The sequence below is a fragment of the Salvelinus alpinus genome, chromosome 3, assembly GCF_045679555.1.
Source record: "Salvelinus alpinus chromosome 3, SLU_Salpinus.1, whole genome shotgun sequence".
NCBI lineage: Eukaryota > Metazoa > Chordata > Actinopteri > Salmoniformes > Salmonidae > Salvelinus > Salvelinus alpinus.
In genome coordinates this window covers 66,528,129-66,552,788 of record NC_092088.1, presented here as the reverse complement: position 1 = coordinate 66,552,788, position 24,660 = coordinate 66,528,129, and the positions used below count along the sequence as shown (strand labels likewise).

At 43.5% G+C, this 24,660-nt stretch overlaps 1 protein-coding gene across 1 annotated transcript in view; it reads left to right on the top strand.

Annotated features, from left to right (window-relative positions):
• The first annotated feature begins 16,672 nt into the window (after positions 1-16,672).
• Positions 16,673-24,660, top strand: part of dna2 (DNA replication helicase/nuclease 2) — a 35,132-nt gene continuing 27,144 nt past the window's right edge. The window contains exon 1 of the mRNA XM_071393760.1: positions 16,673-17,050. Within this exon, the coding sequence (XP_071249861.1) occupies positions 17,021-17,050 (30 nt within the window). The 5' untranslated portion in view covers positions 16,673-17,020. The remainder of the gene's footprint in view (positions 17,051-24,660) is intronic.

Sequence of the window (24,660 nt, the reverse complement as noted above, 5' to 3'; positions counted from 1 at the left end):
CCAACGAGAGCGTACAGGTCGCAGTGGTGGGTAGTATATGGGGCTTTGGTGACAAAACGGATGGCACTGTGATTGCATCCAATTTATTGAGTAGGGTATTGGAGGCTATTTTGTAAATGACATCACCGAAGTCGAGGATCGGTAGGATGGTCAGTTTTACAAGGGTATGTTTGGCAGCATGAGTGAAGGATGCTTTGTTGCGAAATAGGAAGCCAATTCTAGATTTAAATTTGGATTGGAGATGTTTGATGTGAGTCTGGAAGGAGAGTTTACAGTCTAACCAGACACCTAGGTATTTGTAGTTGTCCACATATTCTAAGTCAGAACCGTCCAGAGTAGTGATGTTGGACGGGCGGGCAGGTGCAGGCAGCGATCGGTTGAAGAGCATGCATTTAGTTTTACTTGTATTTAAGAGCACTTGGAGGCCACGGAAGGAGAGTTGTATGGCATTGAAGCTCGTCTGGAGGGTTGTTAACACAGTGTCCAAAAGAAGGGCCAGAAGTATACAGAATGGTGTCGTCTGCGTAGAGGTGGAGCAGAGACTCACCAGCAGCAAGAGCTACATCATTGATGTATACAGAGAAGAGAGTCGGTCCAAGAATTGAACCCTGTGGCACCCCCATAGAGACTGCCAGAGGCCCGGACAACAGGCCCTCCGATTTGACACACTGAACTCTATCAGAGAAGTAGTTGGTGAACCAGGCGAGGCAATCATTTTAGAAACCAAGGCTATCGAGTCTGCTGATGAGGATGTGGTGATTGACAGAGTCGAAAGCCATGGCCAGGTCAATGAATACGGCTGCACAGTATTGTTTCTTATCGATGGCGGTTAGGATATCGTTTAGGACCTTGAGCGTGAGGTGCACCCATGACCAGCGCTGAAACCAGATTGCATAGCGGAGAAGGTATGGTGGGATTCGAAATGGTCGGTAATCTGTTTGTTGACTTGGCTTTCGAAGACCTTAGAAATTCCCAATCTGGCCCTCAACCATCACGGTCACCTAATAATCCCCAGTTTACAATTGGCTCATTCATCCCCCTCCTCTCCCCTGTAACTATTCCCCAGGTCGTTGCTGCAAATGAGAACGTGTTCTCAGTCAACTTACCTGGTAAAATAACGGATAAATAAAATAAAAATAAATAAAAAGGCAGGGTAGAATAGATATAGGTCTGTAGCAGTTTGGGTCAAGAGTGTCCCCCCCTTTGAAGAGGGGGATGACCGCAGCTGCTTTCCAATCTTTGGGAATCTCAGACGACACGAAAGGTTGAACAGGCTAGTAATAGGGGTTGCAACAATTTCGGCAGATAATTTTAGAAAGAAAGGGTCCAGATTTTCTAGCCTGGCTGATTTGTAGGGGTCCAGATTTTGCAGCTCTTTCAGAACATCAGCTGACTGGATTTGGGAGAAGGAGAAATGGGGAAGGCTTGGGCGAGTTGCTGTGGGGGGTGCAGTGCTGTTGACCGCTGTAGGGGTAGCCAGGTGGAAAGCATGGCCAGCCGTAGAAAAATGCTTATTGAAATTCTCAATTATAGTGGATTTATCGGTGGTGACAGTGTTTCCTGTCCTCAGTGCAGTGGGCAGCTGGGAGGAGGTGTTCTTATTCTCCATGGACTTTACAGTGTCCCAGAACTTTTTTGAGTTTGTGTTGCAGGAAGCGAATTTCTGCTTGAAAAAGCTAGCCTTGGCTTTTCTAACTGCCTGTGTATATTGGTTTCTAGCTTCCCTGAAAAGTTGCATATCACGGGGGCTGTTCGATGCTAATGCAGAACGCCATAGGATGTTTTTGTGTTGGTTAAGGGCAGTCAGGTCTGGAGAGAACCAAGGGCTATATCTGTTCCTGGTTCTAATTTCTTGAATGGGACATGCTTATTTAAGATGGTGAGGAAGGCATTTAAAAAAAAATAACCAGGCATCCTCTACTGACGGGATGAGATCAATATTCTTCCAGGATACCCCGGCCAGGTAGATTAGAAAGGCCTGCTCGCTGAAGTGTTTCAGGGAGCGTTTGACAGTGATGAGTGGAGGTCGTTTGACCGCTGACCCACTACGGATGCAGGCAATGAGGCAGTGATCGCTGAGATCTTGGTTGAAAACAGCAGAGGTGTATTTAGAGGGCAAGTTGGTTAGGATGATATCTATGAGGGTGCCCGTGTTTACGGCTTTGGGGTGGTACCTGGTAGGTTCATTGATAATTTGTGTGAGATTGAGGGCATCAAGCTTAGATTGTAGAATGGCTGGGGTGTTAAGCATGTTCCAGTTTAGGTCGCCTAGCAGCATGAGCTCTGAAGATAGATGGGGGGCAATCAGTTCACATATGGTGTCCAGAGCACAGCTGGGGGCAGAGGGTGGTCTATAGCAGGCGGCAACGGTGAGAGACTTGATTTTAGAGAGGTGGATTTTTAAAAGTAGAAGTTAACATTGCTTGGGTACAGACCTGGATAGTAGGACAGAACTCTGCAGGCTATCTTTGCACTAGATTGCAACACCGCCCCCTATGGCTGTTCTATCTTGTCTGAAAATGTTGTAGTTATGAATGGAGATTTCAGAATTTTTGGTGGTCTTCCTAAGCCAGAACTCAGACACGGCTAGAACATCCGGGTTGGCAGTGTGTGCTAAAGCAGTGAATAAAACAAACTTAGGGAGGAGGCTTCTAATGTTAACATGCATGAAACCAAGGCTATTACAGTTACAGAAGTCATCAAAAGAGAGCGCCTGGGGAATAGGAGTGGAGCTAGGCACAGCAGGGCCTGGATTCACCTCTACATCACCAGAGAAAGAGAGGAGGAGTAGGATAAGGGTACGGCTAAAAGCTATGAGAATTGGTCGTCTAGAACGTCCGGAACAGAGAGTAAAAGGAGGTTTCTGGGGGCGATAAAATAGCTTCAAGGTATAATGTACAGACAAAGGTATGGTAGGATGTGAATACAGTGGAGGTAAACCTAGGTATTGAGTGATGAGAGAGATATTGTATCTAGAAACATAATTGAAACCAGGTGATGTCATCGCATGTGTGGGTGGTGGAACTGAAAGCTTGGATAAGGTATAATGAGCAGGGCTAGAGGCTCTACAGTGAAATAAGTCAATAAACACTAACCAGAACAGCAATGGACAAGGCATATTGACATTAAGGAGAGGCATGCTTAGTCGAGTGATCATAAGGGTCCAGTGAGTAGTGAGGTTGGTTGGGGTAACGGCGATTCAGACAGCTAGCTGAGCCATCGGTAGAAAGCTAGCATAGGATGGAAGTCTGATTTTAGCCACCTCGTGCGTTTCCGACTGTAGATTAGTGAGGTTCCGTGTGGTAGAGGGGATCAATCCAATTGGCAAAATAGATATAGTTATAGTGACCCAATAATTTTTTTTCATTAGTTTAACAGACTGTGTTTGTCTATTGTTGTGACCTAGATGAAGAACAGATTACATTTTATGACCAATTTATGCAGAAATCCAGGTATTTACAAAGGGTTCACATACTTTTTCTTGCCACTGTACATGAGATGAGTAAAGCAAAATATGTAAACATTATTAAAGTGACTAGTGTTCCATTATTTAAGTGGCCAATGATTTCAAGTCTATGTATATTGTGCAGCAGCCTCTAAGGTGCAGGGTTACGTGAAGGGTGGAAGCTGCCTAGTGATGGCTATTTAAGTCTGATAGAAGCTGTTTTTCAGTCTCTCGGTCCCAGCTTTGATGCACCTGTCCTGACCTCGTCTTTTGGATGATTGCGGGGTGAACAGGCAGTGGCTCGGGTGGTTGTAGTCCTTGATGATATTTTTGGCCTTCCTGTGACATCGGGTGCTGTAGGTATCCTGGAAGCCAGGTAGTTTGCCGCTGGTGATGCATTGGGCAGGCCACACCACCCTCTGGAGAGCCCTGAAGTTGCGGACGGTGCAGTTGCCGTACCAGGCGGTGATACAGTCCGACAGCATGCTCTCAATTGTGCATCTGTAAAAGTTCAGGGTTTTAGGTGCCAAGCAAAATTTCTTCAGCCTCCTGAGGTTGAATAGGCGCTGTTGTGCCTTCTTCACCACACTGTCTGTGTGGGTGGACCATTTCAGATCGTCAGTGATGTGTACGCCAAGGAACTTGAAGCTTTCCACCTGCTCGACTGCGGTCCCGTCGATGTGGATAGGGTGTGCTCCCTCTGCTGTTTCCTGAAGTCCACAATCAGCTCCTTCATTTTGTTGACATTCAGTGAGGTTATGTTCCTGGCACAACACTCCCAGGGCTCTCACCTCCTCCCTGTAGGCTGTCTTGACATTGTTGGTAATCAGGCCAACTACTGTTGTGTCGTCTGCAAACATGATTATTGAGTTGGAGGTGTGCGTGGCCATGCAGTCATGGGTGAACAGAGAGTACAGGAGCGGGCTGAGCACGCACCCTTGTGAGGCCCCTGTGTTGCGGATCAGCGAAGTGAAGGCGTTGTTTCCTACCTTCACCACCTGGGGGCGGCCCGTCAGGAAGTCCAGGGCCCAGTTGCACAGAGCGGGGTTCAGACCCAGGGCCCACGAGCTTAATGATGAGCTTGGAGGGTACTATGGTGTTGAATGCTGAGCTATAGTCAATGAACAGCATTCTTATATACAGTTGAAGTCGGATGTTCACATACACCTTAGCCAAATACATTTAAACTCAGTTTTTCACAATTCCTGACATTTAGTCCAAGTAAAAATTCCCTGTCTTAGGTCAGTTAGGATCACCACTTTATTTTAAGAATGTGAAATGTCAGAATAATAGTAGAGAGAATGATTTATTTCAGCTTTTATTTCCCTCATCACATTCCCAGTGGGTCAATTACACTCAATTTGTATTTGGTAGCATTGCCTTTAAATTGTTTAACTTAGGTCAAACGTTACGGGTAGCCTTCCACAAGCTTCCCACAATAAGTTGGGTGCATTTTGGCCCATTCCTCCTGACAGAGCTGGTGTAACTGAATCAGGTTTGTAGGCCTCCTTGCTTGCACACACTTTTTCAGTTCTGCCCACAAATTTTCTCAAGGTTTAAGGTCAGGGCTTTGTGATGGCCACTCCAAGACCTTGACTTTGTTGTCCTTAAGCCATTTTGCCACAACTTTGGAAGTATGCTTGGGGTCATTGTCCATTTGGAAGACCCATTTGTGACCAAGCTTTAACTCCCTGACTGATTCTTGAGATGTTGCTTCAATATATCCACATCATTTTCCTTTCTCATGATGCCATCTATTTTGTGAAGTGCACCAGTCCCTCCTTGTTATGAATTTTATGAATAATGACTAAATGATGTATACATTTAACGTAGAACTATAACTAACAGAATTCTACCCTGTCACTGTATGATTGTATGAAATTTATTAGAATCATAAATCTATAAATCTGATGTGTGTAGTTTTAGTCAAAATTAGAACAAGGACTTTTTGTTCCTTTTTAGTATGTAAGCAGGGTGCAAGTGTGATAAGTGATAAAATGATAAGAGGAGCTATTGACAGACAAGCTGTACTACTGTGTTCCTTTCAGGACATTCTGTCCCCACCCAGGGAGGGGAGAGACCTTGGGCTTGTAGTAGATTGTATAACAAGTGGCAGACAGTGTATGAGTAGGAGAAAACTTGTGAACTATATTGTCATTGTCTCTGAGAGGAGGAGGCACACTTATGATGAAATGTGAGGTATATAGACCAATGTACAGGAAATGATAAGCAGAGTTCTCGTAAATAAACATTCTGACTATTGTAGACTGGCCTCTGTCTGTTTCATTTCAACAAGAACCTTACAAATTATTGGTAACAGACCGGGTAGTTTAATTGAAGTTCAGTTTATGAACATTGAGAACATAATTATCTTAACAGTCCTGCAGCAAAGCACCCCCACAACATGATGCTGCCACCCTCGTGCATCACGGTTGGGATGGTGTTCTTCGGCTTGCAAGCCTCCCCCTTTTTCTATAAACATAACGATGGTCATTATGGCGAAACAGTTCTATTTTTGTTTCATCAGACCATAGGACATTTCTCCAAAAAGTACGATCTTTGTCCCCATGTGCAGTTGCAAACCGTGTTGTTTGCTGTTGTTCTTGGATTGATTTGCACTTTTCGCACAAAAGTACGTTCATCTCCAGGAGACAGAATGCGTCTCCTTCCTGAGCGGTATGACGGCTGCATGGTCCATGGTGTTTATACTTGCGCACTATTGTTTGTACAGATGAACGTGTTCAGGCATTTGGAAATTGCTCCCAAGGATGAACCAGACTTGTGGAGGTCTAAAACATTTTTTCTGAGGTCTTGGCTGATTTCTTTTGATTTTCCCATGATGTCAAGCAAAGAGGCACAGAGTTTGAAGGTAGGCCTTGAAACACATCCACAGGTACACCTCCAATTGACTCAAATTATGTCAATTAGCTTATCAGAAGCTTCGAAAGCCATGACATCATTTTCTGGAATTTTCCAAGCTGTTTAAAGGCACAGTCAACTTAGTGTATGTAAACTTCTGACCCACTGGAATTGTGAAATAATCTGTCTGTAAACAATTGTTGGAAAAATTACATTTGTCGTACACAAAGTAGATGTCCTAACCGACTTGCCAAAACCATAGTTTATTAACAAGAAATTTGTGGAGTGGTTAAAAAAACAAGTTTTAATGACTCAACCTAAGTGTATGTAAACTTCCGACTTCAACTGTATATACACACATACACATATATACTCAGCAAAAAAATAAATGTCCTCTCACTGTCAACTGCGTTGATTTTCAGTAAACTTAACATGTGTAAATATTTGTATGAACATAACAAGATTCAACAACTGAGACATAAACTGAACAAGTTCCACAGACATGTGACTAACATAAATGGAATAATGTGTCCCTGAACAAAGGGGGGGTCAAACTCAAAAGCAACTGTCAGTATCTGGTGTGGCCACCAGCTGCATTAAGTCTCCTCCTCACGGACTGCACCAGATTTGCCAGTTCTTGCTGTGAGATGTTACCCCACTCTTCCACCAAGGCACCTGCAAGTTCCTGGACATTTCTGGGGGGATTGGCCCTAGCCCTCACCCTCTGATCCAACAGGTCCCAGACATGCTCAATAGGATTGAGATCCGGGCTCTTCGCTGGCCATGGCAGAACACTGACATTCCTGTCTTGCAGGAAATCACGCACAGAACGAGCAGTATGGCTGGTGGCATTGTCATGCTGGAGGTCATGTCAGGATGAGCCTGCAGGAATGGTACCACATGAGGGAGGAGGATGTCTTCCCTGTACCGCACAGCGTTGAGATTGCCGGCAATGACAACAAGCACAGTATGATGATGCTGTGACACACATTACATTACATTTAAGTCATTTAGCAGACGCTCTTATCCAGAGCGACTTACAAATTGGTGCATTCACCTTATGATATCCAGTGGAACAACCACTTTACAATAGTGCATCTAACTCTTTTAAGTGGGGGGTGGGGGGGTAGAAGGATTACTTTATCCTATCCTAGGAATTCCTTAAAGAGGTGGGGTTTCAGGTGTCTCCGGAAGGTGGTGATTGACTCCGCTGACCTGGCGTCGTGAGGGAGTTTGTTCCACCATTGGGGTGCCAGAGCAGCGAACAGTTTTGACTGGGCTGAGCGGGAACTGTACTTCCTCAGAGGTAGGGAGACGAGCAGGCCAGAGGTGGATGAACGCAGTGCCCTTGTTTGGGTGTAGGGCCTGATCAGAGCCTGAAGGTACGGAGGTGCCGTTCCCCTCACAGCTCCGTAGGCAAGCACCATGGTCTTGTAGCGGATGCGAGCTTCAACTGGAAGCCAGTGGAGAGAGCGGAGGAGCGGGGTGACGTGAGAGAACTTGGGAAAGTTGAACACCAGACGGGCTGCGGCGTTCTGGATGAGTTGTAGGGGTTTAATGGCACAGGCAGGGAGCCCAGCCAACAGCGAGTTGCAGTAATCCAGACGGGAGATGACAAGTGCCTGGATTAGGACCTGCGCCGCTTCCTGCGTGAGGCAGGGTCGTACTCTGCGAATGTTGTAGAGCATGAACCTACAGGAACGGGTCACCGCCTTGATGTTAGTTGAGAACGACAGGGTGTTGTCCAGGATCACGCCAAGGTTCTTAGCACTCTGGGAGGAGGACACAATGGAGTTGTCAACCGTGATGGCGAGATCATGGAACGGGCAGTCCTTCCCCGGGAGGAAGAGCAACACACCGCCCCAGACCATGATGGACCCTCCACCTCCAAATCGATCCCACTCCAGAGTACAGGCCTCGGTGTAACGCTCATTCCTTCAACGATAAACGCGAACCCGACCATCGCCCCTGGTGAGACAAAACTGTGACTCGTCAGTGAAGAGCACTTTTGCCAGTCCTGTCTGGTCCAGCGACGGTGGGTTTGTGCCCATAGGGGACGTTGTTGCCGGTGATGTCTGGTGAGGACCTGCCTTACAACAGGCCTACAAGCCCTCAGTCCAGCCTCTCTCAGCCTATTGTGGACAGTCTGAGCACTGATGGAAGGATTGTGCCTTCCTGGTGTAACTCAGGCAGTTGTTGTTGCCATCCTGTACCTGTCCCGCAGTTGTGATGTTCGGATGTACTGATCCTGTGCAGGTGTTATTACACGTGGTCTCCCACTGCGAGGACGATCAGCTGTCCGTCTTGTCTCCCTGTAGCGCTGTCTTAGGCGTCTCACAGTACGGACACTGCAATTTATTGCCCTGGCCACATCTGCAGTCCTCATGCCTCCTTGCAGCATGCCTAAGGCACGTTCACGCAGATGAGCAGGGACCCTGGTCATCTTTCGTTTGGTGTTTTTCAGAGTCAGTAGAAAGGCCTCTTTGGTGTCCTAAGTTTTCATACCTGTTTTCATACCTGACCTTAATTGCCTACCGTCTGTAAGCTGTTAGTGTCGTAACGACCATTACACAGGTGCATGTTCATTAATTGTTTATGGTTCATTGTGTTATTTGTTCACTCAGGTTCCCTCTATCTAATATTAGGTTTTGGTAGAAGATCTGATAACATTCAGTATCGAAAATATGCAATGTAGAGAAAATTTGAAAAGGGGCAAATACATTTTCACGCCACTGTAAATACAGTGCTTTCAGAAAGGATTCAGACCCCTTGACTTTTTTACAAAGTGGGATTAAAATGGATTTAATTGCAATGTTTTGTCAACGATCTACACAAAATGCTCTGTAATGTCAAAGTGGAGAAAAAATATCTGACCTTTTTTAAAATGTAATAGAAAATAAACACTAATATATTTTGATAAGATAAGCATTCAACCCCATGAGTTAATACATGTTAGAATCACATTTGGCAGCGATTACAGCTGTAAGTCTTTCTAGGTAAGTCTCTAAGAGCTTTGCAAACCTGGATTGTACAATATTTGCTCTTTTTGAAATTCTTCAAGCTGTGTCAGGTTGGTTGTTGATCATTGCTAGACAGCCATTTTCAAGTCTTACCATAGATTTTCAAGCTGATTTAAGTCTAAACTGTAACTAGGTCACTGAGAAACATTCACTGTCATCTTGGTAAGTAACTCCAGTGTATAACAGGCTTGCATTTTAGGTTATTGTCCTGCTGAAAGGTGGATTTGTCTCCCAGCTAGGTTTCCATTAATTTGGTGACAGATTTCCATGTGAATATTCAAATAAAGAGAATATACACATTTTCCAACCAGTGGTGTGTTTCCATCAAACTTGTTGCAGATAAAACAATCTGTGTGTGATGACGTACTGCACACAATTTACTTTTTCACTTAAGTTTTTATGTACCAAATATTTTTTTTAAGTTCAATGTGTTTCCATTGCATTTTCAACAAAAACTATTGCATTAAATAGCAAATGTGCGTACTCTGGTCTTGGCACGTGCGCTCCATCAGCCCGCAGATACACTGCAGGTAGGCACTGCGGGTAGGCTAATCTACATTATGAAATTATTATGGATAAGAGCAAGAGTATTTGTATTTGTCAAACGGCAGTCAAGTATCGATCATCATTGTTACGTTCCCCAGTTTCTGTGTTGTGGTTTGTGTATTTGCATGTATGTATTTCAGGAAATGGTTTCCTGAAATTCTCCCCGAGCAGCTGATTGGTTGGCCCCCATTGATAATTGGAGAGCTGACCCCGCCCCCTCGTCAGGACGCAGCTGTCTTCAATTACCAACTCCTTCTGAAGCTATATAAGCCAGTGTTCTGTTGATCAGAAGAAAGAGGAGGCTGATGGCTGAGGGTTATATACTGTGTTGGTTGTTTTCAGAGAGAGATGATTGTTGAGAGAGCTGATTGTAATGTTCTGTGTTAGTTTGTTGCTCAGAGAGAGCTCCTTTAATGTCCTGAGTTAGTTTTTTTTCTCAGTTTTGTTGTGAAGTAATTTGTAATATTCTGTTTCATTTGTTCCCAGGGGGGAAGGGGAAGGCACCTAGGGAGTGCTAAGGCAAGAGGCCCGCGGGCATACATATTTTGGTTAGCGCACCAGGTGGTGCTAAGTTAGATAAGTTGTATGTAGGCAGGTAAGATAGGAGAGGGGGCTTTGACATTAACTTAATTTGCTTTGGTTCCATCCAGACCCTTTTCCCCATATTACCGTGTGAAGGAATACATTTCTAGTAAACGGTAAATTCTCTGCCTTTTGTTATCCTTACTCGCACCTACAGTCCCATACATCTTTCGCACCACGGGGAGTTGAGTTGTAGCAGGGTGTTGCGTTCCCTCTGCCGAGAGGCGTGCGTAACATAATGGGGGCTCATCAGGGATTCCATTAAACCCACCAGACCCTGCTGCACTGAACTCTCTGTGATTAGTGATTGAGGTGTGATGGAAGGTTGTGAGTTTGGATGACTTGCTTCGTTTGTGTGTGTTCAGTAGACTGCTGTGTACAAGATGCCTGCCTCAGCCATCTCCAAGTTTTTTGGAGACAACAATCATGTCACCAGAATAAGACTCTGTATATTTATTAAGGAGTGTCAAGATCACCACGCACTTTCACCACCCTGTACTGCATGATTTCCAGAGTCGTAGTGGGAGGACCACACACCATGTCATTGCGTGATTCCAATTTTACTTCGATATGATGGTTGTTATATCAATATTTGTGCATAAAGGCATTTCCACCTCCATTTCTCGCATAATTAATTTTACCGACACAAAAAGGTCCCACCATGTCAAATGAACAAATGAACTGTCAGCCTTTATAAAATTGTACCGAACTTCCTGTTTGTATCACAGGTGTCATGATTTTTTTTAAATACGGTTTGACTTTACTCGCATTAACACCGTGGAAATGTGGTTCGTGTCTGTTGGAAAGCAGACTGAACCAGGTTTTCCTCTAGGACTTTGCCTGTGCTCTATTCCTTTTCTTTTTATCCTAAAACATGTCCTAGTCCTTGCCTATGACAAGCTCACCCATAACATGATGCAACTACCAACATGCTTGAAAATATGAAAAGTGGTACTCAATGATGTGTTGTGTTGGATTTGCCCCAAACATAATGCTTTGTATTCTGGACCAAAAGTTAATTTCTTTGCCAAAGTTTTTGCAGTATTACTTTAGTGCTTTGTTTTGGATGCATATTAGAGAAATTGTTTTATTCTCTACAGCCTTCCTTCCTTTCATTCTGTAATTTACGGTAGTATTGTGGAGTAACTACAATGTTGTTGATCCATCCTCAGTTTTCTCCTGTCACAGCCATTTAACTCTGTAACTGGTTTAAAATCACCTTTGGCCTTATGGTGAAATCCCTGAGACGTTTCCTTCCTCTCCGTCAACTGAGTTAGAAAGGACGCCTGTATCTTTGTAGCGACTGGGTGTATTGATACACCATACAATGTGTAATAATAACTTCACCATGCTCAAAGGGATATTAAATGTGTACTTAAATATTTTTTTTTTTACCCATCTACCAATAGACGCTCTTCTTTAAAAGGCATTGGAAAACCTCCATTGTCTTTGTAGTTGAATCTGTGCTTCAAATTCACTGCTCGATTGAGGGACCTTACAGTTAATTAAATTCAGGCTGTAACACGACAAAATGTGAAAAAAGTCAAGGGGTGTGAATACTTTCTGAAGGCACTGTACACACAAATTAACCACCATGAGTAGACCTAAGGAACTATGAAAATACTTGAAAATAACCCCTATTTAATCTCTGAAAAAAAATAGCCGGAAATTGATGGTTTGCTGTATGGATCAGATAAGATGGAAGTTATTACCACTAAATAAATTATTCAGAAAAGTTCTGGTGTGCCACATAATCTTTTATCGCATCAAGTTCAGAGTTGTGTTCCAAATTGTGTTCCCCGGAGTTCCAAATTAAGCAGCAGCAGCTGAAAAGATGAGCTCCTACAAATATTGAAATTTAAATGTTTTTTTAGAGTAAAGTACATCGAAAAAAAATCAAAAGAAAACTGCAAACTGAATAGGAGACCAAACAAGCAGCAAACAAAGAAGAAAGGCTTTTGAAAAAGTAACAATTTTTCATAAAATTATACCGTTTTCTTAGCTAGCTAAGTTGTTTACCTGTTGCTAGGCAGTTGCTAGGGACATTCCTGGAAGAAGCTAGCTAGCTAACAAGGAGTGTCTAGTTGGCAGAAGAGAAGAAGGGACAAAGAAGGGACAAAGTGGGACAAAATAAGGACAGAAGAAAAGGGAAAGGGGACATTAAGGTGAAGCAGTCCTCTAAAGACACAAAAGACAATAATACAAGAAACAACACTTCTATTGCCTCTCCCTCTACGATACGCACTTCCGGGTTGGAGCGAGTAGTTGCATTCCGCTTTGCTCCACAGGTAGTATTACATTTCATTTCATTACAGTACAACAGTTTGATTTGTTTGATCTTAGCTGGCTACATAGCCGTCTTTGTATCCAAGATAATTGTGTAGTCTAGAGTAATTGTCGAGGTTACCTAGCCAGTTAGAGGTTACCTAGCCAGCTACACTTTCAAACAAAGTCAACAACGCAGCCACTGCTAGCTAGCCTATTTCACCAGCCAGCAGTACTATATCATTTTAGTCAATAAGATTTTTTGCAACGTAAGCTTAACTTTCTGAACATTCGAGACGTGTAGTCCACTTGTCATTCCAATCTCCTTTGCATTAGCGTAGCCTCTTCTGTAGCCTGTCAACTATGTGTCTGTCTATCCCTGTTCTCTCCTCTCTGCACAGACCATACAAACGCTTCACACCGCGTGGCCGCTGCTACTCTAACCTGGTGGTCCCAGCGCGCACGACCCACGTGGAGTTCCAGGTCTCAGGCAGCCTCTGGAACTGCCGATCTGCGGCCAACAAGGCAGAGTTCATCTCAGCCTATGCTTCCCTCCAGTCCCTCGACTTCTTGGCACTGACGGAAACATGGATTACCACTGATAACACTGCTACTCCTACTGCTCTCTCCTCGTCTGCCCACGTGTTCTCGCACACCCTGAGAGCTTCTGGTCAGCGGGGTGGTGGCACTGGGATCCTCATCTCTCCCAAGTGGACATTCTCTCTTTCTCCCCTGACCCATCTGTCTATCGCCTCCTTTGAATTCCATGCTGTCACAGTTACCAGCCCTTTCAAGCTTAACATCCTTATCATTTATCGCCCTCCAGGTTCCCTTGGAGAGTTCATCAATGAGCTTGACGCCCTGATAAGTTCCTTTCCTGAGGATGGCTCACCTCTCACAGTTCTGGGTGACTTTAACCTCCCCACGTCTACCTTTGACTCATTCCTCTCTGCCTCCTTCTTTCCACTCCTCTCCTCTTTTGACCTCACCCTCTCACCTTCCCCCCCTATTCACAAGGCAGGCAATACGCTTGACCTCATCTTTACTAGATGCTGTTCTTCCACTAATCTCATTGCAACTCCCCTCCAAGTCTCCGACCACTACCTTGTATCCTTTTCCCTCTCGCTCTCATCCAACACTTCCCACACTGCCCCTACTCGGATGGTATCGCGCCGTCCCAACCTTCGCTCTCTCTCCCCCGCTACTCTCTCCTCTTCCATCCTATCATCTCTTCCCTCTGCTCAAACCTTCTCCAACCTATCTCCTGATTCTGCCTCCTCAACCCTCCTCTCCTCCCTTTCTGCATCCTTTGACTCTCTATGTCCCCTATCCTCCAGGCCGGCTCGGTCCTCCCCTCCTGCTCCGTGGCTCGACGACTCATTGCGAGCTCACAGAACAGGGCTCCGGGCAGCCGAGCGGAAATGGAGGAAAACTCGCCTCCCTGCGGACCTGGCATCCTTTCACTCCCTCCTCTCTACATTCTCCTCTTCTGTCTCTGCTGCTAAAGCCAATTTCTACCACTCTAAATTCCAAGCATCTGCCTCTAACCCTAGGAAGCTCTTTGCCACCTTCTCCTCCCTCCTGAATCCTCCTCCCCCTCCTCCCCCCTCCTCCCTCTCTGCTGATGACTTCGTCAACCATTTTGAAAAGAAGGTCGACGACATCCGATCCTCGTTTGCTATGTCAAACGACACCGCTGGTTCTGCTCACACTGCCCTACCCTGTGCTTTGACCTCTTTCTCCCCTCTCTCTCCAGATGAAATCTCGCGTCTTGTGACGGCCGGCCGCCCAACAACCTGCCCGCTTGACCCTATCCCCTCCTCTCTTCTCCAGACCATTTCCGGAGACCTTCTCCCTTACCTCACCTCGCTCATCAACTCATCCTTGACCGCTGGCTACGTCCCTTCCGTCTTCAAGAGAGCGAGAGTTGCACCCCTTCTGAAAAAACCTACACTCGATCCCTCCGATGTCAACAACTACAGACCAGTATCCCTTCTTTCTTTTCTCTTCAAAACTCTTGAACGTGCTGTCCTTGGCCAGCTCTCCTGCTATCTCTCTCAGAATGACCTTCTTGATCCAAATCAGTCAGGTTTCAAGACTAGTCATTCAACTGAGACTGCTCTTCTCTGTGTCACGGAGGCGCTCCGCACTGCTAAAGCTAACTCTCTCTCCTCTGCTCTCATCCTTCTAGACCTATCGGCTGCCTTTGATACTGTGAACCATCAGATCCTCCTCTCCACCCTCTCCGAGCTGGGCATCTCCGGCGCGGCCCACGCTTGGATTGCGTCCTACCTGACAGGTCGCTCCTACCAGGTGGCGTGGCGAGAATCTGTCTCCGCACCACGTGCTCTCACCACTGGTGTCCCCCAGGGCTCTGTTCTAGGCCCTCTCCTATTCTCGCTATACACCAAGTCACTTGGCTCTGTCATATCCTCACATGGTCTCTCCTATCATTGCTATGCAGACGACACACAATTAATCTTCTCCTTTCCCCCCTCTGATAACCAGGTGGTGAATCGCATCTCTGCATGTCTGGCAGACATATCAGTGTGGATGACGGATCACCACCTCAAGCTGAACCTCGGCAAGACGGAGCTGCTCTTCCTCCCGGGGAAGGACTGCCCGTTCCATGATCTCGCCATCACGGTTGACAACTCCATTGTGTCCTCCTCCCAGAGTGCTAAGAACCTTGGCGTGATCCTGGACAACACCCTGTCGTTCTCAACTAACATCAAGGCGGTGACCCGTTCCTGTAGGTTCATGCTCTGCAACATTCGCAGAGTACGACCCTGCCTCACGCAGGAAGCGGCGCAGGTCCTAATCCAGGCACTTGTCATCTCCCGTCTGGATTACTGCAACTCGCTGTTGGCTGGGCTCCCTGCCTGTGCCATTAAACCCCTACAACTCATCCAGAACGCCGCAGCCCGTCTGGTGTTCAACTTTCCCAAGTTCTCTCACGTCACCCCGCTCCTCCGCTCTCTCCACTGGCTTCCAGTTGAAGCTCGCATCCGCTACAAGACCATGGTGCTTGCCTACGGAGCTGTGAGGGGAACGGCACCTCCGTACCTTCAGGCTCTGATCAGGCCCTACACCCAAACAAGGGCACTGCGTTCATCCACCTCTGGCCTGCTCGCCTCCCTACCTCTGAGGAAGTACAGTTCCCGCTCAGCCCAGTCAAAACTGTTCGCTGCTCTGGCACCCCAATGGTGGAACAAACTCCCTCACGACGCCAGGTCAGCGGAGTCAATCACCACCTTCCGGAGACACCTGAAACCCCACCTCTTTAAGGAATACCTAGGATAGGATAAAGTAATCCTTCTAACCCCCCCCCCCCTTAAAAGAGTTAGATGCACTATTGTAAAGTGGTTGTTCCACTGGATATCATAAGGTGAATGCACCAATTTGTAAGTCGCTCTGGATAAGAGCGTCTGCTAAATGACTTAAATGTAAATGTAAGTTGTGTCACGGTTTGGGAACCGCTGCAATATATGTTTGGAGTACAGTTAAGAATGTGGACATTGTGGCCTTTATAGCTATGGTGATTAATGGCACTGCCAAGGTGGAGAGGAAGTCCAGGAAAATATATACAGTATCATTGTGGATGTGGCAGAACGGTTCCAGGGACTGAAAGACTTCTCGGCGGTGGAGTTCCATAGAGTATTTTCACAAGCTGTATCACCCTCGCAGGTCATAGAGTCTGAGAAGGGAGATATGAAGATTTGAGGTAAGGAAGAAGTGGGAGCTTTTGGGGTTTTGGTTTTGTCAATGTATTTGTTTTATTGTTTTATTGCGGGTTGGTTAAGTACATTTTCCCTATCACGTATTGGTTTTATTTTTACCTTGTTTTCTTTCAAACCCGTCCAGTTAGCGGCAGTAATACACCGTTTTGGTTTGTAGTCTGCCATAAAACTCACAGAAGAAGAAGAAAATCTTATGGAGTGGGAGTGTCTTGATTCTAACTACCATTAATGCTTTTAGCGCGAAAAATAAGAAGGAAGGCATAGCTGACAATGGATGAAATAACCTGAAATAGTTGGCTAGCTAAGTCTTTTGACGAGGTTGGCTACCTTTATATATGTAACCGGTAGGCATTTGAGATGTATGTGTGATTAGTGAAGTAATACCTTTCCAGCTAGGAACTAGCTAACGAAATATGTAAGCTTGAGTTGACTAAAACCAATAACGTTAACGCGTTAGCTAAAGTAATTTAGCCACTCAGGTTAGCTGCAGCTATCTAAAGCTAGTCATCTAAGTTAGCTATCCTCTAAACACACCTGCACGTCTTCAGATCTCTAACGTTACAATGCAGAGGACCAAATTGAAGAAGAACTCTGTGAGTATTTGCAAATTTTTATGATGCATGTAAAAGTAATAGCTTGTCACATTAATACGTAACGTTAGCTCGCTAGCTGGCAGGGTTTCCCTTAGCTCTTCATGACTCCCAGTTCCATTACATATAGCTAAATCAGTCATTGGACTAAATCGTCTTCTGTATGGGGGAGATTTGTTAAAAGCCCAGAAGTTCAGTCTGAACATTAACACGCGTCATTTGGTATGGTTTTGTAAGCATAAGGACGTTTCATATCAGCAAGAAATGATTGTCAAAAAACTACCGGTTAAATTGAGACACCTTGTGCATATTCTAAAACATGGGGGTGTAGTGGAATAGCCAATGGGCTGGACGATTCTCTTCTCATCTTGAAAAAAGTTATATTAAAGTAAATTAATCCGCCATCATTAACACGATGAAAAAATATAATTATTGAGTTATACAACGGGGGGGGGGTATAATGCTGATCGGTTAAAAGTGCATTCCAGACGGTGTTTACTCCACAAGTTACCGCAGGCATTTTAACATCGTAGACCTTGCTGTCTATCTCCGACATTTGCAACATTGTTTCAATATTCAAATTCGACCTCTAGCTGTCCCATAGTAATGAACATGGTTGGGGCGAGAGGCAGGCAGCGTTTCTCAGCTAGTCGAAATCATGAATCAGCTGCCATCATTTTTATGGATGTATCCAAATAAATGTCACTAGTGAACAGCTTATGCAATTGCAGCTACTGTTGTTATTCTGGCTGCACTGTTTGACGTGACTGTAAATTTGCTGTAGTTGGCTAGCTAGCAAGCAAGGGATAAGAACGTTGCCAGCCAGTATGGCAATGGAACATTTAGAACGAATGATTGGGTCGCGTCCATAAATACAGAACAAAAAGACTGAACGACTGGGTTGTGTGTCTGGCAACCGAACCAATAGAGCGAACGACCAGGGTTGCAACCCTATATTTGTTTTGGGACTATATCTTGTGGAAGGATGAAATAGTATGAATACATATATCAAAATGACTTTTCTAATGAAAATATGTCAATCATTATTTGAATATGTTGGTAACCAGTTGTATAAAAGTGATAATACCGTCAAAGCCGGGGCGTTTGGAAGATATATTGGCACAGTTTGCAACACTCTCAGGCATTATCACTTAATTGTGTGCGTCTGTAAGTTGTTTGTATTTTAATTTAATTTTATATATATATATATATATATATATATATATATATATATATATATATATATATATTATATGTATACACACACAAATTCAATCAAAATAATTGATACACACCTTGTTAGGGTGAGTGTACCCACATGGCCATATATCGATTTTACAGCACATGTTTATGGAAAACAAACGGAAGATGAGGTGACCACCTGTGCTAAACGGCTTGCATTCTCCGAACACCTGTGTATAAGCCTAACTCTGAAAGTGTAGTTTTGTCAATAGAGGAACTCCTAAATGTATGGATCTGTGCAAAACTGCAACAGTAAGCGAAATATCAAAATTTACTGGGGGAGGGGTGATCCAAGGGTTGTCAAATTTATTTGTTTTTGCTTTGGGGGGGGGGTTGTTTTTTGCTATTGGGCGCATGGTAATGTGTGTGTTTACCTTGTTTACATTTTCTCTTCTGATTGTATTTAAGCAAAAAGGCCCGAGGTGTAGATGCTGTATGGCTTAATGAAATACGTCACAAAGTAAACTGGGCATTATTTAAGCAATAAGGCCTGAGGGGGTGTGGCATATGGCTAATATACCACGGCTAAGGGCTGTTCTTATGCGCAACGCGGAGTGCCTGGACACAGCCCTTAGCCATGGTATATTGGCCAAATAACACAAACCACCGAGGTGCATTTTTGCTTTTATAAACTGGTTACCAACATAAATATTTTTTGGGTCATACCTGTGGTATACGGTCTGATATACCACTGCTTTCAGCATTCAGACCTCGAACCACCCAGTTTATAATTTACTTATAAATAATTGCTTGACTTACTATTGATATTACCCTAATAAAGTTATAAATGTTTGTCAATGTTTGGTATGGTTATTATTAAACTTTAGCTACTGCAGGCCTATGATATGAAGGCAATGTGCTCTGGCACTCCAACTAACTCTGACAGTTGAACTTGAGGTGAAAAATTCTGTATCAGGCCTACCAGAGTTACTCCTATAATCTAACAATATAATGCTTATCTTTATTAAAAAAATATTCTGATCGAAAATTTTCAAATTAGCTTCCTCCTGTACATTTATCTGTAGAGCAGACGCAGTAGCCATCTGAGATAAAGAAATGCATGTCTGTGTCGTAGCATGCCACCGGCATAGCTCTCTCTCTGGGGTTAGGCCTCAGCTTCTCTTCCTTTATATTTACAGTACCAGTCAAGTTTGGACACCTACTCATTCAAGGGTTTTACTTTATTTTTTACTATTTTCTACATTGTAGAATAATAGTGAAGAATTCAACTATTAAATAACACACATGGAATCATGTAGAAACCAAAAATGTGAGATTTTTGGTTCTAACCGTCGTGTCTTTGTGAGACAGAGTAGGTGAATGGATGATCTCCATCTCCAAATTTGGATTTATCAGACCAAATTACAGATTTCCACCAGTCTAATGTCCATTACTTGTGTTTCTTGGCCTAAGCAAGTCTCTTCTTATTGGTGTCCTTTAGTAGTGGTTTCTTTTCAGCAATTTGACCATGAAGGCCTGATTCACGCAGTCTCCTCTGAACAGTTGATGTTGTGATGTGTCTATTACTTGAACTCAGTGAAGCATATATTTGGGCTGCAATTTCTGAGGCTGGTAACTCTAATGAACTTATCATCTACAGCAGAGGTAACTCTGGTTCTTCCTTTCCTGTGGCAGTCCTCATGAGAGCCAGTTTCATTATAGCGCATTATGGTTTTTACGACTGCACTTGAAGAAACTTTCAGAGTGTTTGAAATTTTCCGCGAATACTGACCATCATGTCTTGAAGTTATGATGAACTGTCATTTCTCTTTGCTTATTTGAGCTGTTCTTGCCATAATATGGACTTTTACCAAATAGGGCATCTTCTGTATACCTTCTGCTACCTTGTCACAACACAACTGATTGGCTCAAACGCATTAAGAAGGAAAGAAATTCCACAATTAACTTTTAACAAGGCACATCTGTTAATTGACATGCATTCCAGGTGACTACCTCATGAAGCTGGTTGAGAGAATGCCAAGAGTGTGCAAAGCTGTCAAGGCAAAGAGGGGCTACTTTGAAGAATCTCACATTAAAAATATATTTTAGTTAACACTTTTTTTTGTTGTTGGTTACTGTATGATTCCATATGTTTTTTCATAGTTTTGATGTCACTATTATTCTACAATATAGTAAAAATAAAGAAAAAACTTGAATGAGTAGGTGTCCAAACTTTTGACTGGTACTGTATATATCTCATACAGTGGACACCTAAGCCTGTAGGACTATGCATGCAATGCTCTGATATATATTTAGTACTCAAATCTCTGACAGCTGAACTGTGAGGTGGACAATTAGTATTTTAGGAAAGTAGCCTAAAAACCAATAATACACTTTTTTTAAAGGCAAAGAAATTTTGCTTATGCTATACATCGAAACACAAGGAATAGTGTTTTTGTTATAGCTGTTTTTAAGGACACAAATGTTTAATTTGGCCATCATCCCTCGTTTACTGATGGCACTGGCTGCGCCAGGTCAGATCTGAATGCATATGGATGTCTGTGAAATTTCTCAAATGTCCGGTAAATTAAAGTTATGTTGACCGGCTTAAAGGAAACTATGAAAAGGCATGTCCTTTTTATGAAGATTATAGAATTTTTTTGCATGAAAATCTGTTGCCAATTGGATGGAACCCTAGCTGTAGACAACCTAAAGTGCGCTAGTCCAGTGTCACTTTGATTATGCCTGCAGATCAGGGTTTACCAGCACAATAAGCTACCAACCCCAACAAGCTTGTTAGAATTGTACTTAAACTTCCCCCTCTTATTGTATATGTATTTATGTTTAAAAAAAAAAAAAAAAATTGGGACCACAATGGAAATAAGTCCCTGAATGTATTGGCCAATTCTGGTCACTTTTACAAATCTTTGTATGTTTATTTAACTTTGATTTTATTCGCCAGTAAAAAAAAAAAATCCAAACTGTGCAGCTGCCAATTGATGAATGGAAAGAGACATCTGTTAGAAAACACCACAAAGTTTAATGACATTTGTAGATTGCCAAGCCTTCAATACTGGGTAGGCCTACAAGGTGGTGGTGGTGGTGTATTTTTGGTTGGTTGATATTGACAGTCTGTTGTGGCAAAGTTTATAAACACAGGGTTGCTAAAGTTGTTTTTGGTCTTTTAACATTATTTGAGTTAATTCTATGAGGGGGGAGGTTGTTCAATTTATTTTACCGTACAAGTGGAGGGTCATGTGAAAATATTTTTTGTTTGGGAGTGGAGCGTAGGGCGAAGGCAGAATGCTGCCTAGAGTTTTCGACAGCTAGGTTTCCGTTAGCTGGTAATGGCTGGTTTTCGGCTGATAAACATTTTTATAATGAAAAGCAGATTTAAATAAAACTGTCGCTGGCCAATTGTTCAGGAGAATAAATAAAAAATCCCATTGCTAAATAATGCTTTTTAGCCTATTCATTGATGGAAATACCAGTCGATGTAAATACATTAGTCCCAGTCATGCTTATCTGTGTATAGGTTAATTTGCATCATTTATTGCCGCGTGTGTATATTCGTTAGTCGGTAGGCTATTTATCACACGCGCACAGCATATAGATACAGAGCCTATGAGCGTAAAATCTGTCAGACAGCTGCTTCTGCTCTAACTTCTCAAACAGCTTATTCGTTGCTGCTGGAATGAAGCGTGCTTTTATATGCCCAATCATTGAGTAACATTTCTACATGCAATTATGTGTTTAATCGTGGCCATCAAAACTGTTTTAAAAAATCCTAATCCTCAGGGTGCGTATCAAAGTAGTGTAGTTGAGGGATACGCTGTATCAATTAATAAAGCTGATGGATCAGAATATTTAGCTTAAAATGTTGCTAAACTATTTCTTCACATTAAGTGCAGCGATGTGCTCATGGTGCTAGGCCTACAAGCAAATATTCCCAAATGCAATTTGCAGGAAAACACAGTTCTGAAATGTGCACTGCACATGCGAGTGATTTCATGGACAGAGATGGAAATATCCGTTGGAAATTTGGAAAAAGATGCACCCTATTATGACTAAGATAATACCTTTGGCTGCTAGACAATGAAGAAGTTGATTTGAAAACCAGGAGCGGACATACAATGTATTCAGACCCCTCTTTCCCTTCCATATTTTGTTACGTTACAGCCTTATTCTAGAATTAATTAAATGTTTTTCCTAATCAATCTACACACAATACCCAACATGGACAAAGTAAAAACAGGCTTTTAGAAATGTTTGCAAAAAAATAGCTTATTTACATAAGTATTCAGACCCTTTGCTATGAGACTAAATTAAGCTCCGGTGCATCCTGTTTCCATTGATCATTGCTGATGTTTCTACAACTTGATTGGAGTCCACCTGTGGTATATTCAATTGATTGGACATGATTTGGAAAGGCACACACCTGTCTATATAAGGTCCCACAGTTCTCAACCAAGCCATGATGTCGAAGGAATTGTCCATAGTCTGTGCCGAGGCACAGATCTGGGGAAGGGAGCCAAGCGTCACGTCTGGAGGAAACCTGGCACCATCCCTACGGTGAAGCATGGTGATGGTGGCAGCATGATGCTGTGGGGATGTTTTTCAGGGTGTGGGAGACTAGTCTGGATCGGGGGAAAGATGAACGGAGCAAAGTAGAGATCCTTGATGAAAACCTGCTCAGGACCTCAGACTGGGGCGAAGGTTCACCTTCCAGCAACGACCCTAAGCACACAACCTAGACAACGCAGGAGTGGCTTCGGGACATGTCTCTGAATGCCCTTTAGTGGCCAAGCCAAAGGCCGGACTTGAACTCCATCGAACATCTCTGGAAACACCTGAAAATAGCTGTGCAGCAACGCTCCCCATCCAACCTGACAGAGCTTGAGAGGATCTGCAGAGAGGAATGGGAGAAACTCCCCAAATACAGGTGTGCAAAGCTTGTAGCATAATACCCAAGGCTCGAGGCTGTAATCACTTCCAAAGGTGCTTCAACAAAGTACTGGGTAAATGGTCTGAATACTTATGTAAATGTGATATTTCTACTTTTGTAATAAAAAAAGAAAAAAAGTCTAAACCTGTTTTTGCTTTGTCATTATGGGCTATTGTGTGTAGATTGATGGGAGAAAAAACTATTTAATCTATTTTAGAATAAGGCTGTAATGTAACAATGTGGAAAAAGTCAAGGGGTCTGAATACTTTCTGAATGCACTGTAGATTTTATAGTCACACCGGATACAGTGAAATGTGTTGTTCTGAAGGGTCAACCATAGTAGTACAGCGCCCCTGGAGAAAATTAGGGTTAAATGCCTTGCTCAAGAGCACATAAACCGTATTTTACCCCCTGTTTTTTCCCCCACCTTATCGGCTTGGGTATTCAAATCGGCGACCTTTCGGGAGTAGCTAGTGCATATACAGTTGAAGTCAAAAGTGTACATACACCTTAGCCAAATACATTTAAATTCAGTCATAATTCCTTACATTTAATCCTAGTAAAAATTCCCTGTCTTTGGTCAGTTAGGATCACCACTTAAGAATGTAAAATGTCAGAATAATAGTAGAGAATGATTTATTTCAGCTTTTATTTCTTTCATCACATTCCCAGTGGGTCAGAAGTTTACATACACTCAATTAGTATTTGGTAGCATTCCCTTTAAATTGTTTAACTTTGGGTCAAATGTTTCGTGTAGCCTTCCACAAGCTTCCCACAATAAGTTGGGTGAATTTTGGCCCATTCCTCTTGACAGAGCTGGTGTAACTGAGTCAGGTTTGTAGGCCTCCTTGCTCGCACACACTTTTTCAGTTCTGCCCACAAATTCTTTAGGATTGAGGTCAGGGCTCTGTGATGGCCAATCCAAGACCTTGACTTTGTTGTCCTTAAGCCATTTTGCCACAACTTTGGAAGTATGCTTGGGGTCATTGTCCATTTGGAAGACTCATTTGCGACCAAGCTTTAACTTCCTGACTGATGTCTTGATGTTGCTTCAATATATCCACATAATTTTTTCTTTCCTCATGAAGCCATCTATTTTGTGAAGTGCACCAGTCCCTTCTGCAGCAAAGCACCCCCTCAACATGATGCTGCCACCCCTGTGCTTCACGGTCGGGATGGTGTTCTTCGGCTTGCAAGCCTCCCCCTTTTTCCCTCCAAACATAATGATGGTCATTATGGCCAAGCAGTTCTATTTTTGTTTAATCAGACCAGAGGACATTTTCCAAAAGGACAATCTTTGTCCCCATGTGCAGTTGCAAACCGTAGTCTGGCTTTTTTATGGCGGTTTTTGCGCAATGGCCTCTTCCTTGCTGAGCGGCCTTTCAGGTTATGTCGATATAGGACTCGTTTTACTGTGGATATAGATACTTTTGTACCCGTTTCCTCCAGCATCTTCACAAGGTCCTTTGCTGCTGTTCTGGGATTG